The sequence below is a fragment of the Perissodus microlepis genome, chromosome 1, assembly GCF_051167445.1.
Source record: "Perissodus microlepis isolate ML-2025 ecotype Zambia chromosome 1, ASM5116744v1, whole genome shotgun sequence".
Classification (NCBI taxonomy): domain Eukaryota; kingdom Metazoa; phylum Chordata; class Actinopteri; order Cichliformes; family Cichlidae; genus Perissodus; species Perissodus microlepis.
The window spans coordinates 34,847,679-34,872,048 of NC_140461.1; the positions used below are offsets into that span (position 1 = coordinate 34,847,679).

Consider the following 24,370-nt stretch of genomic DNA (forward strand, 5'->3'; position numbering starts at 1 on the left):
TAAAGTGCCAGTCCTTCTGTCACAATGATGTGAAATGTCTCAGATGCATTGGTTTGGTTCCATTATTAAACACCATGAGAAATAAAATGCTGAACTGTTGAGCACAAAATTTGTTCTTTTTTTGTTCCTGTCCTACACGTTCCAGGTAAGGCCTGGCATTAACATACGGTGCTTCTTTACCTGTAATTTACCTATAAACAGAACACCTCGCTCATAGCACAACAGCTTCTCAGCTTCAGTCATCGTCCTTAGATTAGCTGAGGAAATCTTAGCTGAGGGTTAAATCGGAGACGATGGCGCTGCAGTTTGTGGACAGCAGCAGCAGGGAAAATGAAAACATATTAACAGGTTCTCTTAAAGGTAATATGAACTAGTCATCCTGAGCCAGCTGGAGAAAGCTGGAGAGTGGCTGTTTTGCTTCAGTCTGCAGGCTAATGTGTCTGTTATCACCTCGAGCAGATGGCTCAGCATGGAAGAGAGAGATTCACACATGCATGCACAAAGAAACCAACTCTTCCCTGCACATCCACAAAAACACTCTGAAGTATGTTTGTCATGCACATGTACAGCAGCACAAAACTAAACGTGAAAAAATTCCCCCCAGAAACCAAATATTCTGTCCACTACTGACATTTATTCATTTCTGAGTGACAAGAGGGTAACGGAAATGATTTAAAGGTTTGCTGGGAATCTGCATAAAAATACAGCCACAAAAATATTCTAATGGAGGGGAAAAGGTCATATTAAAGCTGGTCGGTATAAGCAGTGTGTCTGTAGTGTCTGTAACATTCCTCTGTAGATTAAACCATACACATGCCGAGGTGACAAAGTTGCACTGCAAAATAAAACTTGGTGTGTGACCTTCAACATATTTCTTTTTCAGCAAGCTCCAACTAGTGCCAAAGTATCCTGTCACATGCTGTATAACTTATGTATACAGTGTATTTAGTGTTTGACCAGATTATTTATGTTTGAGAAAGAAAAAAAGACAATTTAATCATCCTGAAACAAGATACTGTGACTTTCTTTCCCAGTGCATAAGCATTGAATGAACTATTGACACATATACAGTAGAATATAGACATAAAGTCATATACAGGGAGGGAAATAATAATTTGAACCCCTGCTGACTTTGTGTGTTTTTCCACTTATAAAGAAATCAAGAGTTTATGTCATCATTTCATTTTAATGGAGAGAGACAGAATTCCAAAGCCAACATGACGTAATACTTGGTGGAGAAACCCGTGTTGGCAAGAACAGCAGTAAGATGTTTCTTCCTGTAGCTGGTCAACAGGTTTGCACATATCGCAGGAGGGATTTTGGCCCAGTCCTCTTTACAGAAACTCACTAAATCCTTTAAGGTTTCTTGGCTGCCACTTGACAATTCAACGTTCAGATCCCTCCACAGATTTCCTACAGGTTGGAAGTAGACTGGTTTGGCCACTCCAAGAACTTAATGTGCCTCTTCAAAGCCACTCCTTTGTTGGCTTGGTGGTATATTTTGGGTTACTGTTATGCTGAATCCTCAATTGTTCTGTCTGAGGGAAAGAGCTTCCTGTGCAAGATTTTGTGGTACCTAGTACCATCAACTGGCCCCGCAATGCAATGAAGTCATCCTGAACCCTTAGCAGAAAAAAAGCCCCAAAGCATAATGCTTCCACCTCCATGCTTGACTCTTTGGGTCATACTCAGCATTTCCTTTCCTCCAAACATAGCAGGTCAAGTTGATGCCATTTTATATAAGCATTGCAAATTTCTTCTGTTTCACACCAAGACTTGTTGCCTTCTCAGTAAGCCTCGTGCTGATGATCTTATAACCCATTCCAGCCTTGTGCAGCTCTGGGAACAAAGCCAGTCTGTGGGAGCCCACATTCTGGCTAGGTTGTAGGGGATCAAGCACTTTTGTACGGTGGCCCCTAGAGACAAAGCACGTACAAACTCCAAAGCACGTACAAATTCCAAAACACGTGCAAACCCCAAAACACAACGGAAGTGCTCCAGGACCCTAGGTGCAGTGTTGTGTGGCTACACAAGCCAGCAAGTACCAACGACCAGATTTGGTGTGTGGCAGTAACAGGTAAATGACCATTTTTTAAAAATTATTTGAATATATATGAGTGTGGTTGTTCTATCCTTGCAGGTGTTTTCCGCTGGTACTCCATGTGTTTGCAACAAACTTGCCGTTTATTTTGCAAATCAAGCTCAACACTGCCCTAGCGTCCTGGAGCAATTCCGTTGTGTTTTGGAGTTTGCTCGTGCTTCGGAGTTTGTACGTGCTTTGCAGTTTGTACGTGCTTCAGAGTTTGCACGTGTTTTGGAGTTTGTACGTGCTTTGGAATTTGTACGTGCTTTATCTCTAGGGGCCACCAAAACCAACCAACAAAAACCCAACAAGGACCCCAGACCAAAACACAAGCAAAAAGTCAAGCATAACTTTGAAGGTCAAAGGTACTGAGCTCAAAACAAGACAGCCCTGGAGGTCGACAACACATGAGTCCGTTAACACTTGGTTCCGGAGGGTGACCCGGAGGTTGGCAACACAACAGTCCATGAAGCCTCCATTCAGGAGGTCTACCCGGAGGTCGGCAACACCAGAGTCCAAACGAAAACAGTTCCAGAGGCCGGCAACGTGGAATACGGCGGCGAAACAGTTCAGGAGGCTGCCCATGACGGCAAGGAAGTCCAGCTGACGGCCTAGAAAGTGGACGTGGCTTGGCAGGCACCGGACGCGGACGTGGCTTGGCAGGTGCGCCAGGCAAGGCAGGATGCTGGACGGGCTCCCCAGACCCTCCAGCTGGCAAGGCAGGATGCTGGCTGGGTTCTCCTGAACCCCCAGTTGATGTAGACGGCGGCATGGAAGCTGCTGGGTGCTGGGCTGGCTCACCTGAGCCAGCAGCGGAAGCCAATGCAGGACCAGCAGGTACGGAGGCCCCCTGCAAAACTGAGGCTGCGCTAACAGCTGAGCTGCTAAGTGTACAGGGAGCTGAGCTACTACTTGTGCAAGTAAAAGTGCATGTGACTGATCTAGAGGCAAAACTAGAGATTGAGCAGGTGGCTCAACTGTGGCCTGCGCCAAGGACTGAGGCATAATCATGCAGAGAGAGAGAGCAGGTGAAAAACAGTCCATAGTGCCCACAATCTGTAAACAAGCGGCCATGAAATTAGTAGTGTTAATGATCACTGATCCTGAGCCAGCAGTCTTTACGTTCTCAGAGTCTGAGTCAGTCTTAATTGGCCTAAAGGCAAATGGTCCAGTCTCTTCAGACACCGAAGAATTCAGCATAGGCTGGTTGAATTCAATCAATGACAGTTCCTTAAAGTTCAGAGGGGCTGGTCCAGCCACATGAAAAACATGGATCACAACCTGGCACACAAAAACATGACTTAGACCTTTATGGTGAGGTTCGAGGACAAACATTAAATACTCAGGTATGTATCTGGTTAATGACAACTTAACAGCATGATAGTGGTAAGTGGTACATTTACTTGGAACCACGCTTGAAGTGGACTGTAAGTTATAAGTGTTGTTTAGATTGTATGGAGAAATGGGTGCAGATAACGCTGCGCTAGAATCCTTAATGAAAAGAGATGACTTTTCAGATTGTGACTGGGTGGTAACACTGTTATCCCAACATGAAACCTCATCTAGTGATGAGTTTACAGAACCAGAGAAGACAGACATCACGTTAACTCTGGGAGGGGATAACAGAAGTTCACTAACAGTTAGATTGGACTCCCCACTTTCAGCCATGATCACCTGATTGGAGATGGCAGTGCTGGAGTTAAACAGTTCAGAAACATCCTGCTTAACATTCAGAGGAAAACAGATTTCAGGTTGAGTAATGTTACCGCTTGGATTTCTATGATCTGAATTTGTGTTGTTGTCTGTGAGTTTCATAGTGAGTCTTTGACCAGCATCTATAGTTTTCAGTTCTTTGCACACAACAGCAGGCAATACCTTATCACTTGTCACTTCACACACAGTCTGTTCACACTTTAATTCAGGACTGGCCACCTCTGAAATGTCTTTACTTGCTATGAAAGCAGAGGGGCCTGGAGGAGAAGAAACACAGTCTCTGAAGACAGGCTCCAAAAGAGGGTGTGGCTAGGGAACCAATCAGTTCTGGTACATTGAAATCTTTATTTTGAACAAGATCCCCAAACATGACTTTCTCCAGTGACTCGGTAACACCATCATTAGCTTCTTGAAGTGGCTCTGGGGTGAGCAGAGCAGACACAGGAAGGGAGGCATCGGTCACACATAGTTCAGTCTGTGATGGAACCCTTGGCACAACATATGTCGCAGAAGAAAACACCTCCACCCCACTGCCCACACTATTCACATTATGATCTGTGAAAGTCTCTTTTAGTCTAAGTGCAGCATCAGAGGTCTTTACAGGAGTACTAGAATTGTCCACAATTGTTTTAGAAACAAAATCTCCTGTCTGTGGCTTGGTTAGCGGCGCATTACTTAGCTGAAACTCAGCACTGTCTAACTCTGAACAAACGTCTTCACAAACAGGAGGACACATGACACAGGATTCCGCGTCAGCTCAGCAGCTGAGCCGTCAATCTCCTGTTTGGAAAGGCGTGACAAAAACACAGGCTGAAACTCTCCAGTGCTGGAATTCACAGTCTGTGTGGGTCTTACTCCTTGTGCATAGAAGCCAGACGAACAGACCACACCATTCTCAGTACTACAGTCGGCCATCTTCACACTATGAGTCTCTTTTAACTTTGACTCTTGAATCTGTAATTCTGAATCTAGTTCATCTACTAATGTCTCAACGAAGATTGGTGATGAAAGACTGCATTCACTCACCTCCGGTCATTGCGCAGCGCGACGGCGACACGAACGCCGTTTCTTCTTGATGGTGGTTTCCAATGAACCAGACAGCGGTTCCTCATGCACGCCGGGCACCATTGCAGAGGCTGGGGAACTAGGTGCTGACAGAGCGGTAGGTGAGAGTTTCTGGCAGCTCAGGGGGCCCCCGAGAGCCAGGCAAGTTCCCCGGAAAATCTCGTCATAGTTAGGAGTGAGCCACGGCTTCCACCGGAGCTCTTCCTCTAGTTGAGCGCATGCAGCACGCTGCCGCTCCTCGAGGTCGAAATCCATGACCTCCACAGCATCCTTGTGTTGCTCAGTGGAGGCAAGACATGCCGTAGCAATGCGCGACGGCGACGTGAACGCCGCTTCCTCTTTGAAGCGGCCGTGGACAAAACTTGAATTTCCCCCTCGTCCTCCAACCATATCCGTGCCAGATAGGAGACAGGAGATGAGTAGTCCGATTGAGGCGGCGAAGGTGAGTGGCCGGTCCGAGGCGGGGCGACTGGCGAGAGCTCCTCCTTGGAAATGAGCCAGGGCTTCCAACGGAGCTCTTCCTCCCGAAAGGCTCGTAACACCTGCTGCCGCTCATCGTCACCAAAATTGATGGCCTCCACCACCTCCGTGCAGCTTGACTGTGGCGGAGATGAGGAAGCCGATGAATGGTGAGACGCTGGCAGAGCAGTGGCGAAATTCAGCGTTCCAACTCTGACTGCCTCTGGCTCACGAGGCAGCGGCGACGACACCCGTTTACAGGGTGAATTCGTGGGTGCTGCTGCGGCTTTCAACACTCTCTAAGCCAGCGATGGGCGCAAAGCTCCTCCTTCAGGGGGGCCAGAGAGTCGAATGCCTCAAAAAGCTGGGGAAACTGCCGGAGCTGCGACAGGATGGCGTCTATAGCCGCCAACACAGTGGACACCACTCTGGGGTCCATGCACCCGCAGATGCGTGTCATGAGCTGGCTGATCCGCTGCAGCTCCTCCCCCATCTCATCTGGACTGTCCGCTGGGTCTGACATGGTCAGGTCGTGCTGTCACGGCCGGTGTGTAGATGAGGTAGACCCAAAAGCAGACACAGTGAAGACAGAACTAAGTCCAAAAATAAAGCGAGCCTTTGTTGTGGCTGATGGCATGAGAACAACTCTAGAGACACACTGAAACTGGGAAAACTAAGGGGACTAAGAACACTGTGTAAACTAAATGACAATGACACTCTGTGAAAGAACTATGAAAAACTATGAACACAGAGTAACTAGGAATGCTATGAAACACAGTGAAACAATGAGGGAAAACTATTAAATCTGTGGTGAGGATAACACACAACCTGACAAAGAACAGTAAGAGACAAAGGACTTAAATATACACATAAGGTGATCAGGGGAAGTGGAGACACATGAGGAAACAGCTGACTAGGATGAACATAATGATGCACAGGAAATGTAAACGAAAACACAAAGACATGGAAACTGGACTTTCAAAATAAACAGGAAAACATGATAAGACGCAGGCATGACACAAACTTGACAACATTAACCAGGCAGGCAAGAAACATGACCAATAACACACAATAAACAACATGGGGAACGTTAACACAGGGGCAGATGACACAAAGAAATTAAGAAACAAAGGACTAATAGCAACCTAGAAATTGACTGGATGAGCTAAACTGAAACTAGAACACAAATTAATACAAAATGACACATTAACAACCCACACACTGGCTCCCATGACCCAGTACCGTGACAGACTCATTAATGTTGAATTCTCTGGCAGCTGCTCTATTCCCATGTTGTTGCAGTATATTAATGACTAACCTTGTATTGTGGATGAATAATCTCAGTTGTTCTCCTGACTGAAGTTTGGTCCATTTACAGCATCCTGCCATGCGATTGCATTTGTCCCTAACCATCAGGAACCCTCACGTTAACTTTTATCGAGGGGAAAAAAGTTAGCGTTCATCCTGCAGCTTCACTGTGTTTATCCTATGCTAACATAGCTGTATCGCTAGCCACCACGTAGCACATCATTATATACCAGCTAGCCCAACTTCAGTAACCCTACAAACGTCACTGCTGTTTAGTTTTCTGTCTTCATTTATGTTGGAAGTGATAGCAGAGCTGTACGTTTGAAATTTTCAGAAATCTCTCACTCAGAACATGTTATATCATGATTAGGTGGAAACTAGTGAGCTAACTTCCTGCTAACTTCTAACTCAGTGAAATGTAATAAATTCCTTTTTCATGGATGCCTGGATGTTAAACTTAATTGTTTCACCTGGTAAAGCAGCAACGCTGGTGATTTTATTAAAGATGAAAGAATTTCAGACTTTGGGACCTGAAGAGAATGGAGTTTAGGACCCAGATTATTCCGCGAGGCTCCTGACTACGGTAGCCGTAATGCTCCAACAATCCATCAAGCAGTGCGGCTTCATAGCTTACCGACATTTTTTGACAGATATTTGACCACATAAAATCGGTTCGCGGTCAGTAAGCACAACCAGAATTCATGCATAAGGCGCACTGTCGATTTTTGAGAAAAATAAAAGGATTTTAAGTGCACCTTATAGTCTGAAAAATATCGTAATATTTCCTGGGCCCTGTGGTTGATATTCTGCCTCTCTCCATTAAAATGAGACAACCATATAGATTACAGGCTTACTTACTTCTTTGTAAGTGAGCAAACTTACTGATTCAGGGCATGAAAGGATTATTTCCCCCACTGTTCATATAACATTAACCACATTATATAGGGCAGAAACAAGCATGATTCAGATGTGTGAACCCACATGTGCACAAAAATATAACTTTAATCAGCACACACAGATAAATTCACACTCGCAGTCACACATTTCTTCTGATACACACCACCAGCAACCCACGCAGCAGAGACTACACAAAAACGCACACCACCACCCACATGACAAAGTTATATAGGCCACATGAGCACGCACGCACAAACACACACACTATTACTGTATTTTAAATCCCCAGTAACCACTCAACAGCTAGATCCACTCCAAGAAATTCTGCCAGATTTGTTCATCGTTCTCCACCTTTCCTCCATTTTCTCTCCCTCCTCTTGTCCTCCTTCTCTCTCCCATCTCAATCGTCAGGTATCGATCTGTTTCCAGGGAGGAGAAATCAGCCCTTCTCCTCCCTCTATTTTTAGACGCGGGGCATATCTCGGGGAGAACCACAACACGAGAGAAAGATGGACTAGAAGCACCAACTCTACTGACAACACAAGATGGTGCTTAATCTGATGGCGAGCTGATATTAGAAAAGAATAAAGACAAAGCTCGTAAAGCAATGAACCTGCCAAGGATTCGCTGTCTCTGAGGATATTTGGTTCACTGCGGTGCAATCCATGACACCACACTGATATGTATTTGTAGTATTTTAACTAACTTCTACAAGAGAAATTCTCTGTGAGACTCTTTTAAAATCCTCTCTACAAACTCAAAAATGCATGAAGGTCAATCTAAGAATAAGGCTGGTTTTGAAATCCCCCACAGGCTGACCTTTGGAGACAAAGAGGAGTTTGGCTCACATGTTTCTGCTGTCTGAAAAACACACAGATATTTCTGTGTGTTCCTCAGTGTCTCTGCTTAATCTGTGGATCACAGAGAGTGTAGATATTAGAAATCACATGGTGAAAAAACTATTATTCAACTGAGTATGATAGCTTATGGCTTTACCTCTACAAACAATCATTATGGCCTTTTAAAAACAAACACAGATGAGTATTTAAAACCCCTTTGAATCCATCACATCTGTGCAAGCCCGTTTTATTTTCAACCCCATCGAACAACAAGACGAGACTTTTTGAGTAAAGCTACTTAGATTTGGGGAAACAATTTGTTCAGGGAGGCCATGAAATCAAGCTCAGCTGATTCTTTTTCTAACTGCTCTGCCTATAGTTGCTTACACCAACAAGCCGCTTTGCAACCCACCTTAACCCAGTTCCTACTTTGATGACTTAAATTGAATGAATATCTTATCAGTTTTCACCAATGCCTACTATCAGTTTGGGGATCTTGGGGTTTTTCTTCTCCACCTCTCGCTCCATGTAAGCACATATTGGCAAATACAAATTACTGCAGATGGTGGTTTTCTTGGCTAATGCACAAATCTATGAATCTCTTGGGAAGAAGGATGCCTTTTCAAATGCAGGATGCTTTGTGTTTTGTGTTTTAGCCATCAGAAAATACAGCAGCTCTGTAACACTCGTGCTGTGTATACAGTGAACAGACACACAACCAGCTCTGTGCTGCTGCTTTATCACTCAGCTGAGTGGTGGGGAGTCCCGTACAGACAGTGATTGATCCCCTCTAGGATCAGAGCTCTTTTGATAAGATTGCTGCGACTGTCACTGAGGCATGCAACCTTTCATCTTCTGTGATAATGTTGATTTTCCAGCAAGGTGAAGGGCATGGAGTTAAACTGGCAGAACACAACAGTGCAAAAGCACATGATTCATACTCCATGTATTTTATGGCAAATACATTAATTACACAACTTGCTTTTGTAGTTAACCAAATGCCAAGAAGGTGGAAAACATTCATTAGGAAAAGAAGTTTCAAAAAATCTTCTTATTACATTTATTAAGTCTTTTGTCGTAGACTGTACAAAATACAGCTGGCGCCTCCACAGCTGCAAAATGAACTTTGACTCTTCCCCTACCATCTGCACTGTGTTTACCGTAACGGAAAGAAGAGGTGAGGTAATCCTGTACCTCCAGCACATTTGGTGTGTTGATGTTCAGTTGCAAATAGTTGAACACACACTAGTCTACCACTCTCAGGTATTCTGAAAGCTCATCTGCCGAAGTATCCGGTAGCTGCAGATCCTGTCAAGAAGTTCTGAATATAAGACTTTGGGTAAGACCGCCACTGCCTATGTGTACAGGGGGCAGAGTGAAAAGGGAATAAGACACAGTTCCTTGCAGTGGCAGTCCAAACTTCTGTGTCTGACACAGTTTTAAATGTGAATGTGCTAGCGTACAGTAATCTGTGTTTAACACAGTTCTGACCAGTGAGGAAATATCTCAGCTATAAGTGTTTCATGTTCTGCATCTGTGTTAAAAATCCAAGTTTATGCTTTTATTTTGATACATATAAGAAAACTATTCTGGAGGTCTTCAAAACAACACTCTGAAAGGATTAAGAGGTGCATCAATGTGCAGGACAGTCATTCAGGACCAGTGTTGGGTAAGTTACTTTAAAAAAGTAATTAATTACTAATTACTAATTACTTAGTCAATATTGTATTTAAAATACTTATCTAATTACTGTGTCAGAAAATTAACTTAATTACTAAATAAGTAATTTAACGAAATACTTCTTAAAATCCCTATAAACCTTGAGTGGGCAAACAATAGAAATTAAACTCTTTAAATAATAAATACATTTTTTTAAAGACGGAGACTCTACAGTACGCAGCGGTAGCATCTCTTCCACAATGTAGCCTGCAATCATTTTTTAAGCTCACCTTCAGACGCTTTCTGTGCTGCTGAAGTAAAATCACGTTTTGCCTGCTTAGCAGGAGTTGCCGCGGTGTTATCCATGGATGATGAACAAGGATCACTCAGAAGTGTTCGTCTATGCTCTTGTGTCAGGTGCTTCAGTAGAATACTTGTGCTATTAACAGCGGCCGATAGTTTTTTCTCCCCAGGACATAGCTTACATATTACTGTAATGTTCTTGTCTGCTTGTTTCAGAAAAGTGAAGAGACGGGAATATGTCCATTTCATAAAACAGCCACTCGCTTCAGCCGAGTCCGACATCTTCTGCTGTAGAATACGACTATGCAGCAAACTGGCGCGAAATGACGTACAGCTGCACTACAGCGATGTTAAAGCAGCAGAGCTTACTTCTACGTTTAGAAGACAAATTATTGGAATTAAATAATGATATTCAGCGAGTTTAATTATTTTACAATGTAACACAAGTACATTGTAAGTAACTGTAATTAAAATACCTAAAAATGAACAGTAATTAGCTACTCTACTTTTTCAGTGGAAAAGTAATTTAATTACAGTAATGCGTTACTTAGTAACGCATTACACCCAACACTGTTCAGGACATTTTGAAATGTGCTGAAGACACTGGAGAAATCAAAGAGCATCATTTGGACAGCCCCTCCTGTCCTGTCCAGATGGATGTAGGCACGGTGGATTAGGTGTATCGCGGCAGCGCCAACTCGTACATCCGGTTGGTTGGCGAACTGAGTAATGAATCAGTCCCCGTGGATTTTCCCAGAACATGTTTCCTGGCACTTTGAAACAGCTAGTACTGACACGGATATTTGCATACCATGGAGTTTAAGAACTCACCGAATATCTGGACAACTACAGATAAACTACTGAGCAGTCTGAAGGCAAGACAAAAGAGGCAGTTTGATGGCAGCATTTACATGTTTGTTTGTTTGTTTTTTGCTTATTGTAATTTGTTTTTCATGTGTTCAGTTCCACCTGATTCTACAGTGTATGTAAACACAGCTCTGGCCTACTTCTGTTGTTACCCTGAGACAAAAAGCCAGAAAACACAAACAGTATTTAAGGGGAATGAGGGTAGGAGATGTTTTACTCCAGTATATAGTAAATCCTCTGGCACGTGGAAGAACAGGCGTCTTTTGTTAAAAGGAACATATCCAGGACTCACTGGGACCATAACGGGATCTCCCAGTCTGCTCAGACTACTCAGTATTCCCTCAGAAGAAGCTGCTGGACTCGTAAGCTGTTCAAAAAGGGAATTCTGGCTTCAGCCCAGTTAAATATAGAAATCGACGTATGAACAGACATTTGGAGATAAATAACTAGTAAAAAGAAATAGTAAATAAAATTCATGGCAGTCAAATTCATTAGCTGATACATTTCCTCATATTTTATCTGTCACAGCTGATGTTAGTCTGATGGCTTCCCTCAGTCTCTGTATTGGCCATCACAGCCAAGTGCTAGCAGTCACATTAAGTTAACATATGGTTTTATTTGCAGGAGGGTTAAACAGAGCTGTTGTCCTCTTGAAACAAGAGTACACTCCAACGAGGTAATTAACTTGTGAAGGCTCCGCTGAAGCTGTTGAGCTTTAAGAATAACAAAAATATATTTCAGTAACATAACACTAAAGTAATTTCCACAAATTATTACTTTATTGTTACAGGTTTTGGTTTCAGAACATATACACATATATATTATGATCCAATAACTTATTGAACTTACACTTCTGACTGATAGATAACAAATTGCCTGTGACTTGGAGCCTATTTAATATTAGCAGCTTCACCACTTCTGCACATTCTGTCTCGGCCTGTGGGGAAGCAAGAAATTAGAAACACAATTAACAGCAGAGTGAACAAATATGAAAGTCAGCTATCCCGTGATGACTGAGCCTCTGCAGGCAGCAGCCCCTATCTTCAGGCGTTTTGTTGCCAGATGGCAGATAACTCGTATCTGAGCCAATACTTCATCTTACTTGCAGTGCTTATTGTTTACAGACCTCTGGGCTTGCGGTACTTACATTAGTATTATTTATTTTTAACCTTAATACATTATGTCATTTTATTACTGCAGTAATCACCGGACACCCTGCTACTGAGTGAAACTTCAACAACTAATCAAATGTCGTGGTATGCTAATCATCGTGCTGTATAGCAAATGTTAGCATGCTACCATGCTCAGGCAGTTAACATGCTTAAACGGGCTTTTGGCCAACAGGGATTATTGTGCTAGCACCACTGTGTTGTCCATATGACCGTCATACACTTTTACATGACAGAAACAACGGTAGGTCTACTTTAACATCGACGTGTTAGCATAATCAGTGAACATATGTTAGCATATGTTCAGCTCAAAGCAGTGCTTTGCAGCGTTGTTAGCTACACCTCAGTACAGCTAGCATAGCCATTTAGTGTTTTTCTGTTTGTTTCTGGTTAAAATGAAGAATATTCACTGCAGCACACACTGCGCAGCACATAGTCAAACACACTCAGTGTGTAACAGATATTGTTGTGTTATGCATACTAAAAAAGCTTGTACAATCAGATAATTATAACCACACAATTACAATGCTCCGCGCATAATAATGTTAACACTAAACTTCAAGAAAGTCAGCCAAAGAGAAATATGCACCTGAGGTGCATTTTAATTATAGAACTGTGCAGGGCACTAGAAAGAGGCTCATTAGTTACATTTTTTGAAAAAGTATCACCATGTACTCTTTATTCTTGAATGGACTTACTCAGCTCCATCCCGTTCTGTTGCTTCGCTCTGTGCTTCACTCCCATGGGTGCTCATTATGGAGGAAGTTTGTTTGATCTGTTCTTTTATTACTGTTTGAACCCGAAGCGTCTCTCTGCGGAGAATCTACATGACTAGTTAAAACTGCTGCCATTACATAGACAAACACTATTTTTTTAATGTAAGGTGCCATTATGTGAACAAGACTAACTACTGCATCATCTGCTTTTTTAAGACTGTTATGATTCATAAAGGAAAATTATGATATCTGCAGCACTATTTGCTTTCTCAGAAAGGATTTCTCTCTCTGCTGCAATGGGACGAGTAATCACACAGAAGTGATCAGTTGTGCCTCGGTGCCCTAAGTACAATTAACCACTATAATTAGTTTCCATTTAAAGAGGTCGATTTAGTATAGCCATACAAGAAGAACATTTAGTTTCACCAGTAAATAACTTTCAAAGATTACAAGTTATAGAGAACCATATAATATACAACACTTTGCACATTAGATGAGGTAAGATGCCACAATGCCGGTTTGTCATGAGAACAAATTCTAATCAATAACAGCCAGTAAAAATCCCAACAGAACAAAATATACGGACCTATTTCCTGCTTCATATAAGTTATATACACCGATCAGCCATAACATCATGATGTCATGCATGTGAAGTGAATAACACTGATTATCTCTTCCTTCTGTTCCCTTCTGTTGGGGAGGACGTGACCTTTGTGTCCTCAAAGTTAATGTGTTAGAAAACTGGACAAGCTTAAGGAGTCAAAACGTTATCCCCAGTCAGTGTGTGTGCTGTGTACATGCAGTCTGTATGTATGAACCTGTTTTAAGTCTTATAGTTTCCACTTTTCTCACCAGTTAGGCATGCAAACCTGTTACACTACTGCAAAAGTGTTGCACAAAGTAATGGTGTCTTTACGGTGTTTGGTTTGACAGTGAATGTTGGTCTGTGCGTCTAAGCTTGTGCATTTAACCCAAGTAAAAACATGCAGTTCATAAAACCATTTCCAAAAGAACACTGTGTAAGAGTGTAAATTAAAACATAATGCAGTAGAATATAATGTGACCAAAAGTGTGTGAGACTCTAAGAATGATAGTCTGGCCCTCGGGTGGAACTGTACTAAAGGGATTCTGTCATGGAAATCTCTGCATGGGCTCAGGAACACTTCTAGAAATCACTGTCTATGTTTGCCCACAAATCTGCATCATGCATGTGTGAGCACTGCTGAAATACTGCTGTCGTCTCTGCGCCAAACTGTAAGCTGACTGGAGCAAAGTGGAAAACTGTTCTGTGGTCACACACTTTTTTATTATTTTGCGTTATCTGGACTGAAGAGGAGATGGACAGTTTATAATCAGTACAAGTTCAGCAGCCTTCATCTGTGATGATAATCAGGTGTGTTAGTGCCTGTGGAACTGGATCTGGAGAGGCAGCATCAATGCTAAAGGTACATACAGCCTTGTCTATGTCAGCAGGACAAAGACAAAAACTGCACACTGCAATTTTTACAACAGCATGGCGGGGTAACTGAGCTGCCTGCAGCCCAGACCGTTCACCAATACAAAATATTTGGAGCATTATGAAATGAAAGACACAGCAAAGAAGATCCAGACAAGAATCCGAAAAGAATTCGTCTCCCAAAAGCAGCCAGTATTCCTGATTTTCCCAGATGTTTACGGACTGTCGTCAGTAGAAGGGATGCTACACGTTCGTAAACATGGCCCAGCTTCAGATGTGTTGCTGTCAACAAAATCAAAAGCACCTATTTTCTAACTGAAATGGTACATTTTCTCAATTGAAACATTTGATTTGCTGTCTGTGTTCTACTGTAAATAAAATCTTTGCATTCTGTTTCTATTTGTATTTTCCACAGCATGCCAGCTTTCTGCAGTTGTGATGGTGAACATATGTGCAATGCTGTCGTCTGGGTTGGTAGGCAGATTAGCCTTGTCAGGTCACCAGTAAAAGATCCATCATAAAATATGATCTAAAAATATGCAGACATTTGGTTTAATAAAATAAGCAGCATCCAGAAGTCACAAGAGTATCAGAGTGCCTTCCTCTGCAAAAATAACCTGTGAGATGGGAGAATCCTGCAGTGTGGTCGGGAAATGTTACTCACTTTTAATTTGTCTTGTAAGATACACTGCACTCAATTTCTTCATGGAGCAGGACCGTCAGTCACTCCAGTTCAAACTGACCTTGACCTAACCTAACAGTTACCATGGAAACCACAGCCAAATCTAGAGGAAACTTTACAACAATGCTGCAAACTAACCAGCTCCATATCCTGCACTTATATAATCTGTCAACATTTGCAAAATGAAACAATAACTGAGATATGTCACAGTGTAAAAAATGAATCTGACAGTATGGATTAACCACTTATCTCTAAATGTTTCATTTAATGAGTTTTATGTTTATTGTTTTATTTTTCTATCAGCTATAGTGTTTAAAATAACTGAATAGTACCTACATGAGGGCCTGGGAGGGAGTATAACACCAGAACCATAAGAGCAAAGCAGCACCCTCGCTATGAGAGCATTCACAGCTACAGTACAGAGAGCCAGTAACAGCATCAGGTGACTCAAGTATTGATTTTGGGGGGGGAAGTGTGTGACAGGGTTTATGACTATATAAACCTTCTGATACCTCACTGTCACTTGTCATCAAACTCCACCGTCTGCTCACAATTTGAATTAGAGTTCAGATTCTTCTGATTGTGTGAAATACTGAAGCATATTGTTGACACAACTGCATCTAATTTTCTTCATATTCTCTAACGTTCTGCATTGTTTGTTTTGTAAGTGGATGGTTGTTATATGTAATAAGTCCAAATGTAACACTAAGGTGGTGAACATGTATTCGCTGTGCTGAACATGGAGACCACTCCCCCAAGTCTCTGCTCCTTACATGTTAAGCCTTGTCCTTTTGTTCTGACAAGCTTTCAGAGCCCTGCAGCTCCACCTGTGTGTGTGTGTGTGTGTGTGTGTGTGTGTCTACTTCCTGTTGGTTCACTGGGGGAGGACAATGAGACAATGAAAGCGCTTGTCGCTGCTAATAAAGAACATAATACCTCCTTTACTGAGCAGGAACTGCTTGAGTGATTCAAACCCTGCTCTGGGACTGCGTGTTTTTCTTTCATTGAAAAGCTTTTTTGTTGCCGTTTTTGATGTGCAAATGTGTAGTTGCTCCACTGTATGGGGGTCCAGTGTGGTTCTAATGTTGATACAAATATGTGCCTCCACTGTGCAAAAGACAGATGTGGCTGAAATGACTGCACGGTCTGTCATGACCAGGAAGGGGCAGCTTCTCTGACTGCAGAAGAAAACCTGATTGTAATGAAGTCGACAAGAAAGTGATGCTTTGGCTTCTGCAGGTTTGTCCACTTATTACAGTAACAGTGTTACTGAAGGCAAGATGATATTTATTTTGTAAATTATAAAGGATAAAAACACAGGGTGTGATTCAGAGCTTGTGTCAGGCAGTCGTGCTGTGACAGACGAGTTGCTACCATATGAGAGTGAAGTGTTCCTCAGCTTCTAAGACAGGCCAAAAATTCGGCTTGGTTTTTAAAACTAATCTAGATGGCAGTGGACAAAAAGCTCAGCTTGATGGAGCAATGTCATCTTTCATATGCAGTAAATGGCCTTTGCTTAACAGTTGAAGCTCAGTTATTTATTATTGTCCATAATTCTCTACGATGGACATTTTTGTCAGGTGATGTTTTGAGTTGGTGCTAAATTTCAGGAAGTTTCTGCTGGTTCAAGTGTGCCGACAACACTGACTCAGTGAGAGCAGCTCAGGTACATCCAGGAGGTCAGTGACTGCCTCAAGGGCAGTGACAGCAGCAAAGCAAGGCTGAGACAGCACGTAAGCAGCATCCATCCATTTACAGGTGTGTGTGTGTGTGTGTGTGTGTGTGTGTGTGTGTGTGTGTGTGTGTGTGTGTGTGTGTGTGTGTGTGTGTGTGTGTGTGCGCATTCACATTCACATCTTTGGGCAGTTTAGGATCACCAATTATCTGAATCGTACCAACTACGTGTCTCGGAAATGAGGGATGGAGAGAGAACTCACACAGGTACGAGGCAAACACTTTCAGGTGTGAGGCAGTGGTGTTAGCCACCACGTTACTGTGTTGCCATGGTGATGATTAAGAAACCATCGACAGAAAAAAACCAGTCCAACTCTTCTCCACAGAAATGGGTTCTGGTTTATCTCCATGTGCTAGTTCACTATGAGCATTGGTGTATCAAATCATGTGAAGGGGACGAATACGATGCTGTGGAAATTGATGAAACAACCGTTACAAATGTTGCAGCCACTAAGCAGCAAGATAAATGAACACAAGGCTTCAGGCAGCTGGAGCTGATGTGCTGTTTAAGCAGGTTGAACACAACAGGGTTATTTATTAAATCCCACTCGGAATCATGGAGTAAGACAAGGCAGCAAGGGAAATTACATATCCTAACTTCCCTGTCACGTATTGATTATACACTGCTGTTTGCCAAGTGATCCATGGAAACCTTTCTATGATAGACTGTCACAAAAACCGCAGCCAGGACTGAAACTCTGAGATGTGTGACTGAAACTTTACAAACCTGTATGTGAGGTAAACGTGTCCCTTCTTTCTTTCTGTCTACAGATAAGATGCTGCTCCCAGCCAGCCTGTTGATTGGTCTGCTGTGCCTGAGTCACATGGGCAGTGCGTGGGGTTTCGCCCGTCTGTTTGATGATGTAGAGCTGCGCTCAGCTTTCTCGGTCGCTCGCACCAGCAGCATGGAAGGTGGACCGAAGATGACGGTGACCTTTGACGCTGTTTACGTCAACATCGGTGGGGACTTTGATGCCAAGTCTGGTCTGTTCCGCTGTCGTATCCCTGGAGCCTACTACTTTTCCTTCACCGTGGGAAAGTTTCCACATAAGGACCTGTCTGTGATGCTGATGAAAAACAGGAATGAGGTGCAGGCCATTGTGTATGAAGAAAATGCAGGGGAGGAGAGGAAGGTACGCTTCAGAGCTTCAATCTTATTTATGTTTTTATGTACAGAAAGCTGCTAGCGGCCAAATCTTATAATCCAGTAGTGCTTTACATGTTCAGCAGGTATTACTGGTTAGGATTACTACACTTGGAGGATGAGACTGACCTAAACTTTTATTCCCTTGTCAAAGTGGGTAATAAACACCCCGGTATCTCTCTCTTGTCAGTGACTGAGCGGAAATGCACCAAGCCCTAATACACCTCTGCTTATTATAATAAAGTGACTGTTTTTTAACTTTGGAGCCTGCTTCAGGTTTTTATGGAAGTGAGCTCCAGCTCCACAGTTAGTACTTTGACTGGCCACAACATTAAATAATCTACCTTACATTGTGCTTATACACACAGCTGGCCCAGTAGGACACGGTTAAAGAAGCTCCGAGTGCAGATCTGTCAGGCACTGGACTTTGGGACTTTGCTTTGTGAAGTGAAATTCCTGACACTGAGAACTGTACTGAAGGTGTCCTGGACTAAGATCCCCCAGCATGAATCTGTTGTGTTTTTAGTGCTCAGTCAGAATCAAGAAGACTGGGTCAGGGTCTCTGGCTCTGTGTCATGTGCCTCAGCTGTCCTGAGGGCACGCTCTCCTACTGGGTGAAGCCATGCACACCTTCTGGTATATTCCAGTGGCATGCACATGAATGTCAGACCCAGAGGTTTCCCAGCAGATCATTGCATTTCATGCATATTTAAAAAATGCAAAACCTTCTAATCTAATCAAGCTACCAGATTTCCCAAAATATGGAACTTCAATAACCTTTAAACAGGCTCTGGCACTTTATAGAGACATCTTATAATTGATTGAATCAATCTCTCTCGATGTGTATTTTTTCTCCCCATATTTACAGCGCTCTTTTATGATGTCAGAGGTTGTGGTAGCACTCACAGAGGGTGTGTTTGTGTAGGGATGGGAATGAGATCAGATCAGAGCGGATTATTCCGTCCAATGAAAGGCTGTGTGACAGGATCATGTGTTTGTTGTTGATGTGAAACAGGCCTCGGTATGACTACACCGGCATAACAGTCTGCGTCATTCCTCAGGTGCAGAGCCAGAGTGTCATGCTGCAGCTGGAGTTCGGGGACACTGTCTGGCTCCGTCTCCATGGCGACCCTCGCTACGCGCTGTACAGCAACACCGGACACTACACCACCTTCAATGGTTACCTTGTGTACCCCGATGTCTACGGCTACCAAACGCACCACCATCACCACCAGCAGCACGCCGACTCCGAGCAGCCACTGCAAGACAACATCCCACTGCCGAGCGACAACCAGGCCACAGATCATGTCAGACCCGGAATGACGGATGGGGAGAAGGAGCCGCAAATGAAAGAGGAAGAAGAGGAGGAGGAGGACGAAGAGGATGACCAGAGATCTGCTTTCTCAGTGGGGCGCACCCAAAGCATTGTGGGCGTGAACCAACTGGGCATGCCGCAACACCAGCCGGTGAGCTTCGACACTGCATTTGTTAACATAGGGGAAGACTTCAACGTGACAGAGGGAGTGTTCACCTGCCGCATTCCCGGGGCGTACTATTTCTCCTTCAACGTGGGCAAGATGCCACAGAAGACACTGTCCGTCAAACTGATGAAGAACCGCCTGGAAGTGCAAGCGATGATCTATGATGATAGCCAAGGTGAGAAAGCTCTGCAAAGCCAGAGTTTGATGCTGTCACTTAAACCAGGGGACACAGTCTGGCTCTACTCCCACCAGAGAGATGGATTCGGTGCCTACAGCAACCACGCCAAGTACATCACTTTTACCGGCTTCCTGGTATACCCAGATTTTCCTGCTGCCGCCACCACCAATACTGCCACCAGCCAATCATATGCAGACAAGAAACCCTAGCTGCAGCACCTTGACTAGGCACCGAACATTTCTGGAGGAATTCATACAAGATGGAAAAGTCTCAGATTTCACAGAAAGTACTGGGGAGCTGTACTCCAAATGAATGCTGCTTTGTGGCTGTCTTTCTGCTTCATATGAATTCCTTCACAAAGTCACAGCGACCCGGACTGAGTGCAGCGCTTACAACAAAATCAATGTTCAGCCAGTGGCTTCCCAGGATATGATGTTGGCAGATGTGAATATTTAACTCTTTAATGAAAGTTCAGTGGTTATCACCCACTCACTCCTGTGTTAGCTCATCAGTTAGAGTCCATGTCTTTTATACAGCTCAAAAACAGAGTGGGATTCAGAAATGCTCTGTGATATACTGTTAATGATTATTATATGATTGGATGGATATTGGGACAATATGGTGGACTGCTAAGGTGGAATGCTAGCAAGCTAACTTCTAAGTTAGGCAACAAAGATAGGTTAGCGAGCTGCATGTGCGGTCACAGATATCTGATAATTAATGCCAGCTGTTACAAAGTCACTCACAAACACTGAATCCAAGGCGGTGCAATAAACACAGCAAGTTATTTTTTAGACAGCAGCAATGAAAATGCCCCAAAAGACAGTTTCACTTCTCGCTATAAAGACAAAGATAAAAAACTGAACCTAACTCTACACCTGCGTATTTCTGCTGCACTGAAACGGAGTTGTTTCCGTTGTCAGGCCCAAGTGGCTCATAGATTTGGCTTTGTTAGCTTCTTTTTAGACGAGGCTGCTGCTCGTTGCCGCTTGATGACTTTAAGTTGTTGACAAATAAACACATATGTTACTTGCCAACTACATTGCTAGATTAAGTGATTAAATGAGGCGACTTTAGTTAAAGTGTTATATGATTATTTAATGTTGACAGTTGGCCGGTGCGAACCACAGTACATCGTCCTTGTAAAGTCTTTATATTTGATTGCATTTTGAACATAAGATCTTGCTCTGAAGAGAAACTTGTAAGCATGTTTTGATAAATGTGCAGTAAACGTCATGTGTAATGTACTGCAGAATTATAAAGGAAGGGTTAAACTGCAAAACGATGTACTTAATTCCATTACATTGAGCAAAATGAAAATTCAAACTGCATGCACACTTCAGTCTGAGCTGTAGACATAAAGCTGTGGTAGATAATCACTGAATTTTTCATTTTTTTGAGCAAAATATTCCTCCAAGTGCATTTGTTACCCTCGTCCAAGGTGTTTCTGCTTGTAAAGTGTCTTTACTTTCTTTGTCTATAGAGGCATGTAAATTGATATGAAATTTGTGTGTTTTGTGTCAAAATTAGTCTTTTTTTTTTTAAAGTTTGGTGTTTCTCACCCAAATATCAGCCGCAGGAGGAGCAGAGCGCGACGGGAACAAACTGACGTAGCTGTAGAAATGTGCAGACTCCATATCCATCCGACTGTTGACCACATGCCACCTCTGAGCCTGCAGGGATCTGGACCTTAATTTGATTTCTAATTCTAGCGGCACTTAATTCATGTCTTCAGAACCACTGTGGAGAAAATGTAATTGCTTCTCCCGGCAGCTATAATATGCATGTCTGTTTAATTTCACGCCGCAGGGGAAACGATGATGCTGTTCAAGTTGTGATGAACCTTGACTTTATGAAATCACCTTCTCTGTTGGAAAGGCAACATGTGAAATCATACTTCACTTTTACTGAACATTTACATTTTTATTACAGTTAACTGGCTATAAATTCACAGGAATGAGGTTCTCATATAACCAACGATCTAAACCAGGGGTGTCCACCTCCAGGCCTCGAGGGCCGGTGTCCTGCAGGATTTAGATCTCACCCTGGGTCAGTACACCTGAATCACATGATTAGTTCATTCCCAGGCCTCTGGAGAACTTCAGGACATGTTGAGGAGGTCATTTAGCCATTTGAATCAGCTGTGTTGGATCAAGGACACATTGAAAACGTCCAGGACACCTGCCCTCGAGGCCTGGAGGTGGACACCCCTGATCTAAACACACCAGTGTATAAAAAATGCAAACTTGCTTCCTGAAGACTAAAATAACAAATCAACATTAGTTTCATTAATCAGTATTTTGGTGGTACTCACGGCATAAATGGCTGTGCAATTATAAAAGGTTGCCCAGTGTCGAACCCACACTGAATTATTATCACATTTTGCTTAACAGCTCACTCTCACAGCAAACGACAGAGTCTGTGCTCGTGTGCATTTAACCCAACACAGTTTCCTCAATAGAGGAAATAGAGACTGACTGGCATTCATCAGGTGGAGAGAAGTGTTGCTCCACCTGAGCAGTGGTGGTGTTCATGTACGTCTGCTGCAGGTGCTGCTTTTGTGTCCAACCAGACACTACAGTCCAATCACTTCCAAAACCCCTCTTTTATTATTTGGATAAGGAGAATCTTTCAAATCAAGCCAAATATTCTCTCTAAATTCAAGAAAACTTTTTTTTTTTTAATTGTTAGAGGAGTCAACAAATTAAACGTGAAGAAAAAAGATAGAAAGGTTTTGTCCCCTAGCAACAAAATCTGTTATTAGTATCAAAAGTTAAAAAGGCCATTAACAAAACATTTCACATTAAATACCAGAGGCCTTGACTTTGCTTTCTTTTAGCTTTTATCAGATCGCTCAAGATATAATTTTCCTCTTGTAAAGCTGTGGGTGGAGAAGTTCACACTTAAATAAGACATAAGCTATGATGTCCACATCATAACCAGCGAATCAGAGATCTCGGACAACTGCCGATCCTGAGCCACACAGAAAAATCTCTATTAATTAATTAGCCCAGGAAACTTGTGTATAAACACTTCCTCTTGCTCCAGTGAAGTGCATTCAGACTGAAGCACCACAGCAGGGGTAATCATTGCGTGGGTAGCCACGCTTCAGTTGGCAGGCTGAATAGCAGTGAATGTTGCAGCCAATACACGTAACTCCTAAAATAATCCAAACAGCCACGCTATTAATAAACTAGATGCCCGTTAACCACGTTGCGGTCCTGCCAGTTTTACCGGCCCTTGGAGCGCCGCAATGGTGAAAGATTCATTGGTAGGAAACATAAACAGTGGGCTGGTGCAAAGTCATTTGGACTGATTAGGAAAAAATACAAGCTGCATTATAAGAAGCATGTAACCCTTCATGTATCCCTGAATTCTGACTATCCCTCATCTGGCAGTAATGTGATTAGTTGCTAATATTAAGAGCAGAAATTTCTAACCACACACACCGTGGCAAAGGAGGAGACGGAAATGAGAGTGTGCAGCAGCAGGAAGTTACATCAAATGGACCAAGGTGTGGAAAACTGGGCTTTAAAATTATGAAAACCTGAAGAGATAAACCTGAAAATGTTCCTAAACGACAGCGTTAGAGTAGTGGAAAGTAAAAAGAAAAGTCTTTGCTTCATTGTCACATCTTTTGCACATCTTTTGATTTTGCACCAGCTGGTCTCCGGCTTCAGGTGGCTCCACACTCACAGTCTCACTAATCCACAATTTCCTGTCCTTTACGGGCTGCACTCACTTCTGAGAAATTCAGAAAAATATGCCTTTTTTTTAACAGTATGAAATTACACTGTGAGCGTGGCTCATTGCAGATATATTCTGTCACAGTCTAACACTCAGTGAGGAGGAGTGCACACAGGTGGAACGCCTCAGTTCAGCTTTCAGAACCATGACCAGTCTGCAAAGGTGTCCAGAAATCCTGCACCAAACTCGTGTGATGCATGCATTTAAGTGAAATACATGAAAAAGATACTTTGTCACGATTGCAGAGCAGCTTCACAGACCCACTCGATGCCTGCTGTGTACTTTTCTTGATTAGTGACTTATCTGTATAGTAACTGACAATATGTTGGATGTTTCGGGTCTGTGCTTCTCTGTTTCTGATAATCCCCAATGGAAGACTGTGTATTAGTAAATATGTGGCACAGACATGGGTCGAAATGTGCTCGCTTTCTGGAACAGCATCATTTTACTCGGCATGATTGAAACTGAAACTGTGACCCTGCTTATGGGGAAAGAGGGCTCAGTTTGACCCACAGCCTGTCTGCAGTAGTCTGCCTCACGTTGACTCTTTAAAGTGTTTCGAGTATTTCTTATTTGTAAAATGAATGCTTCAATGAAGATGTTTGACAAAATAAAAAATAAACATAAAGGTTTGAGTGTCATTCTGACTGCGATGAAAGACATTCCAGCTTTATATTCAGTGCTGCAGCGCCACCTGCTGGCTAAATTTAGTGTTTGACATTTGAAAAGACTTCAGTGGTCACAGACAAAAAGTTTGTTTCATGATTGGCTTTCACTATAGTCATAGTTTAAAACATCTGGTTTCAATTTTTCGGTTGTGCGTTTGTGTGTGTTGGGGGGGGGGTTATGAAGTTCATAACAGACACTGCA

At 42.9% G+C, this 24,370-nt stretch overlaps 1 protein-coding gene and 1 pseudogene across 1 annotated transcript in view; one reads left to right on the forward strand and one right to left on the reverse strand.

Annotated features, from left to right (window-relative positions):
* Nucleotides 1–24,128, forward strand: part of c1qtnf4 (C1q and TNF related 4) — a 50,485-nt gene extending 26,357 nt beyond the window's left edge. Inside the window, exons 2-3 of the mRNA XM_084912342.1 lie at nucleotides 17,722–18,083; nucleotides 19,156–24,128. Of these exons, the coding sequence (XP_084768468.1) occupies nucleotides 17,722–18,083; nucleotides 19,156–19,962 (1,169 nt within the window). The 3' untranslated portion in view covers nucleotides 19,963–24,128. The remainder of the gene's footprint in view (nucleotides 1–17,721; nucleotides 18,084–19,155) is intronic.
* Nucleotides 2,352–5,988, reverse strand: LOC146394163 (uncharacterized; annotated as a pseudogene).
* Nucleotides 24,129–24,370: the final 242 nt, after the last annotated feature.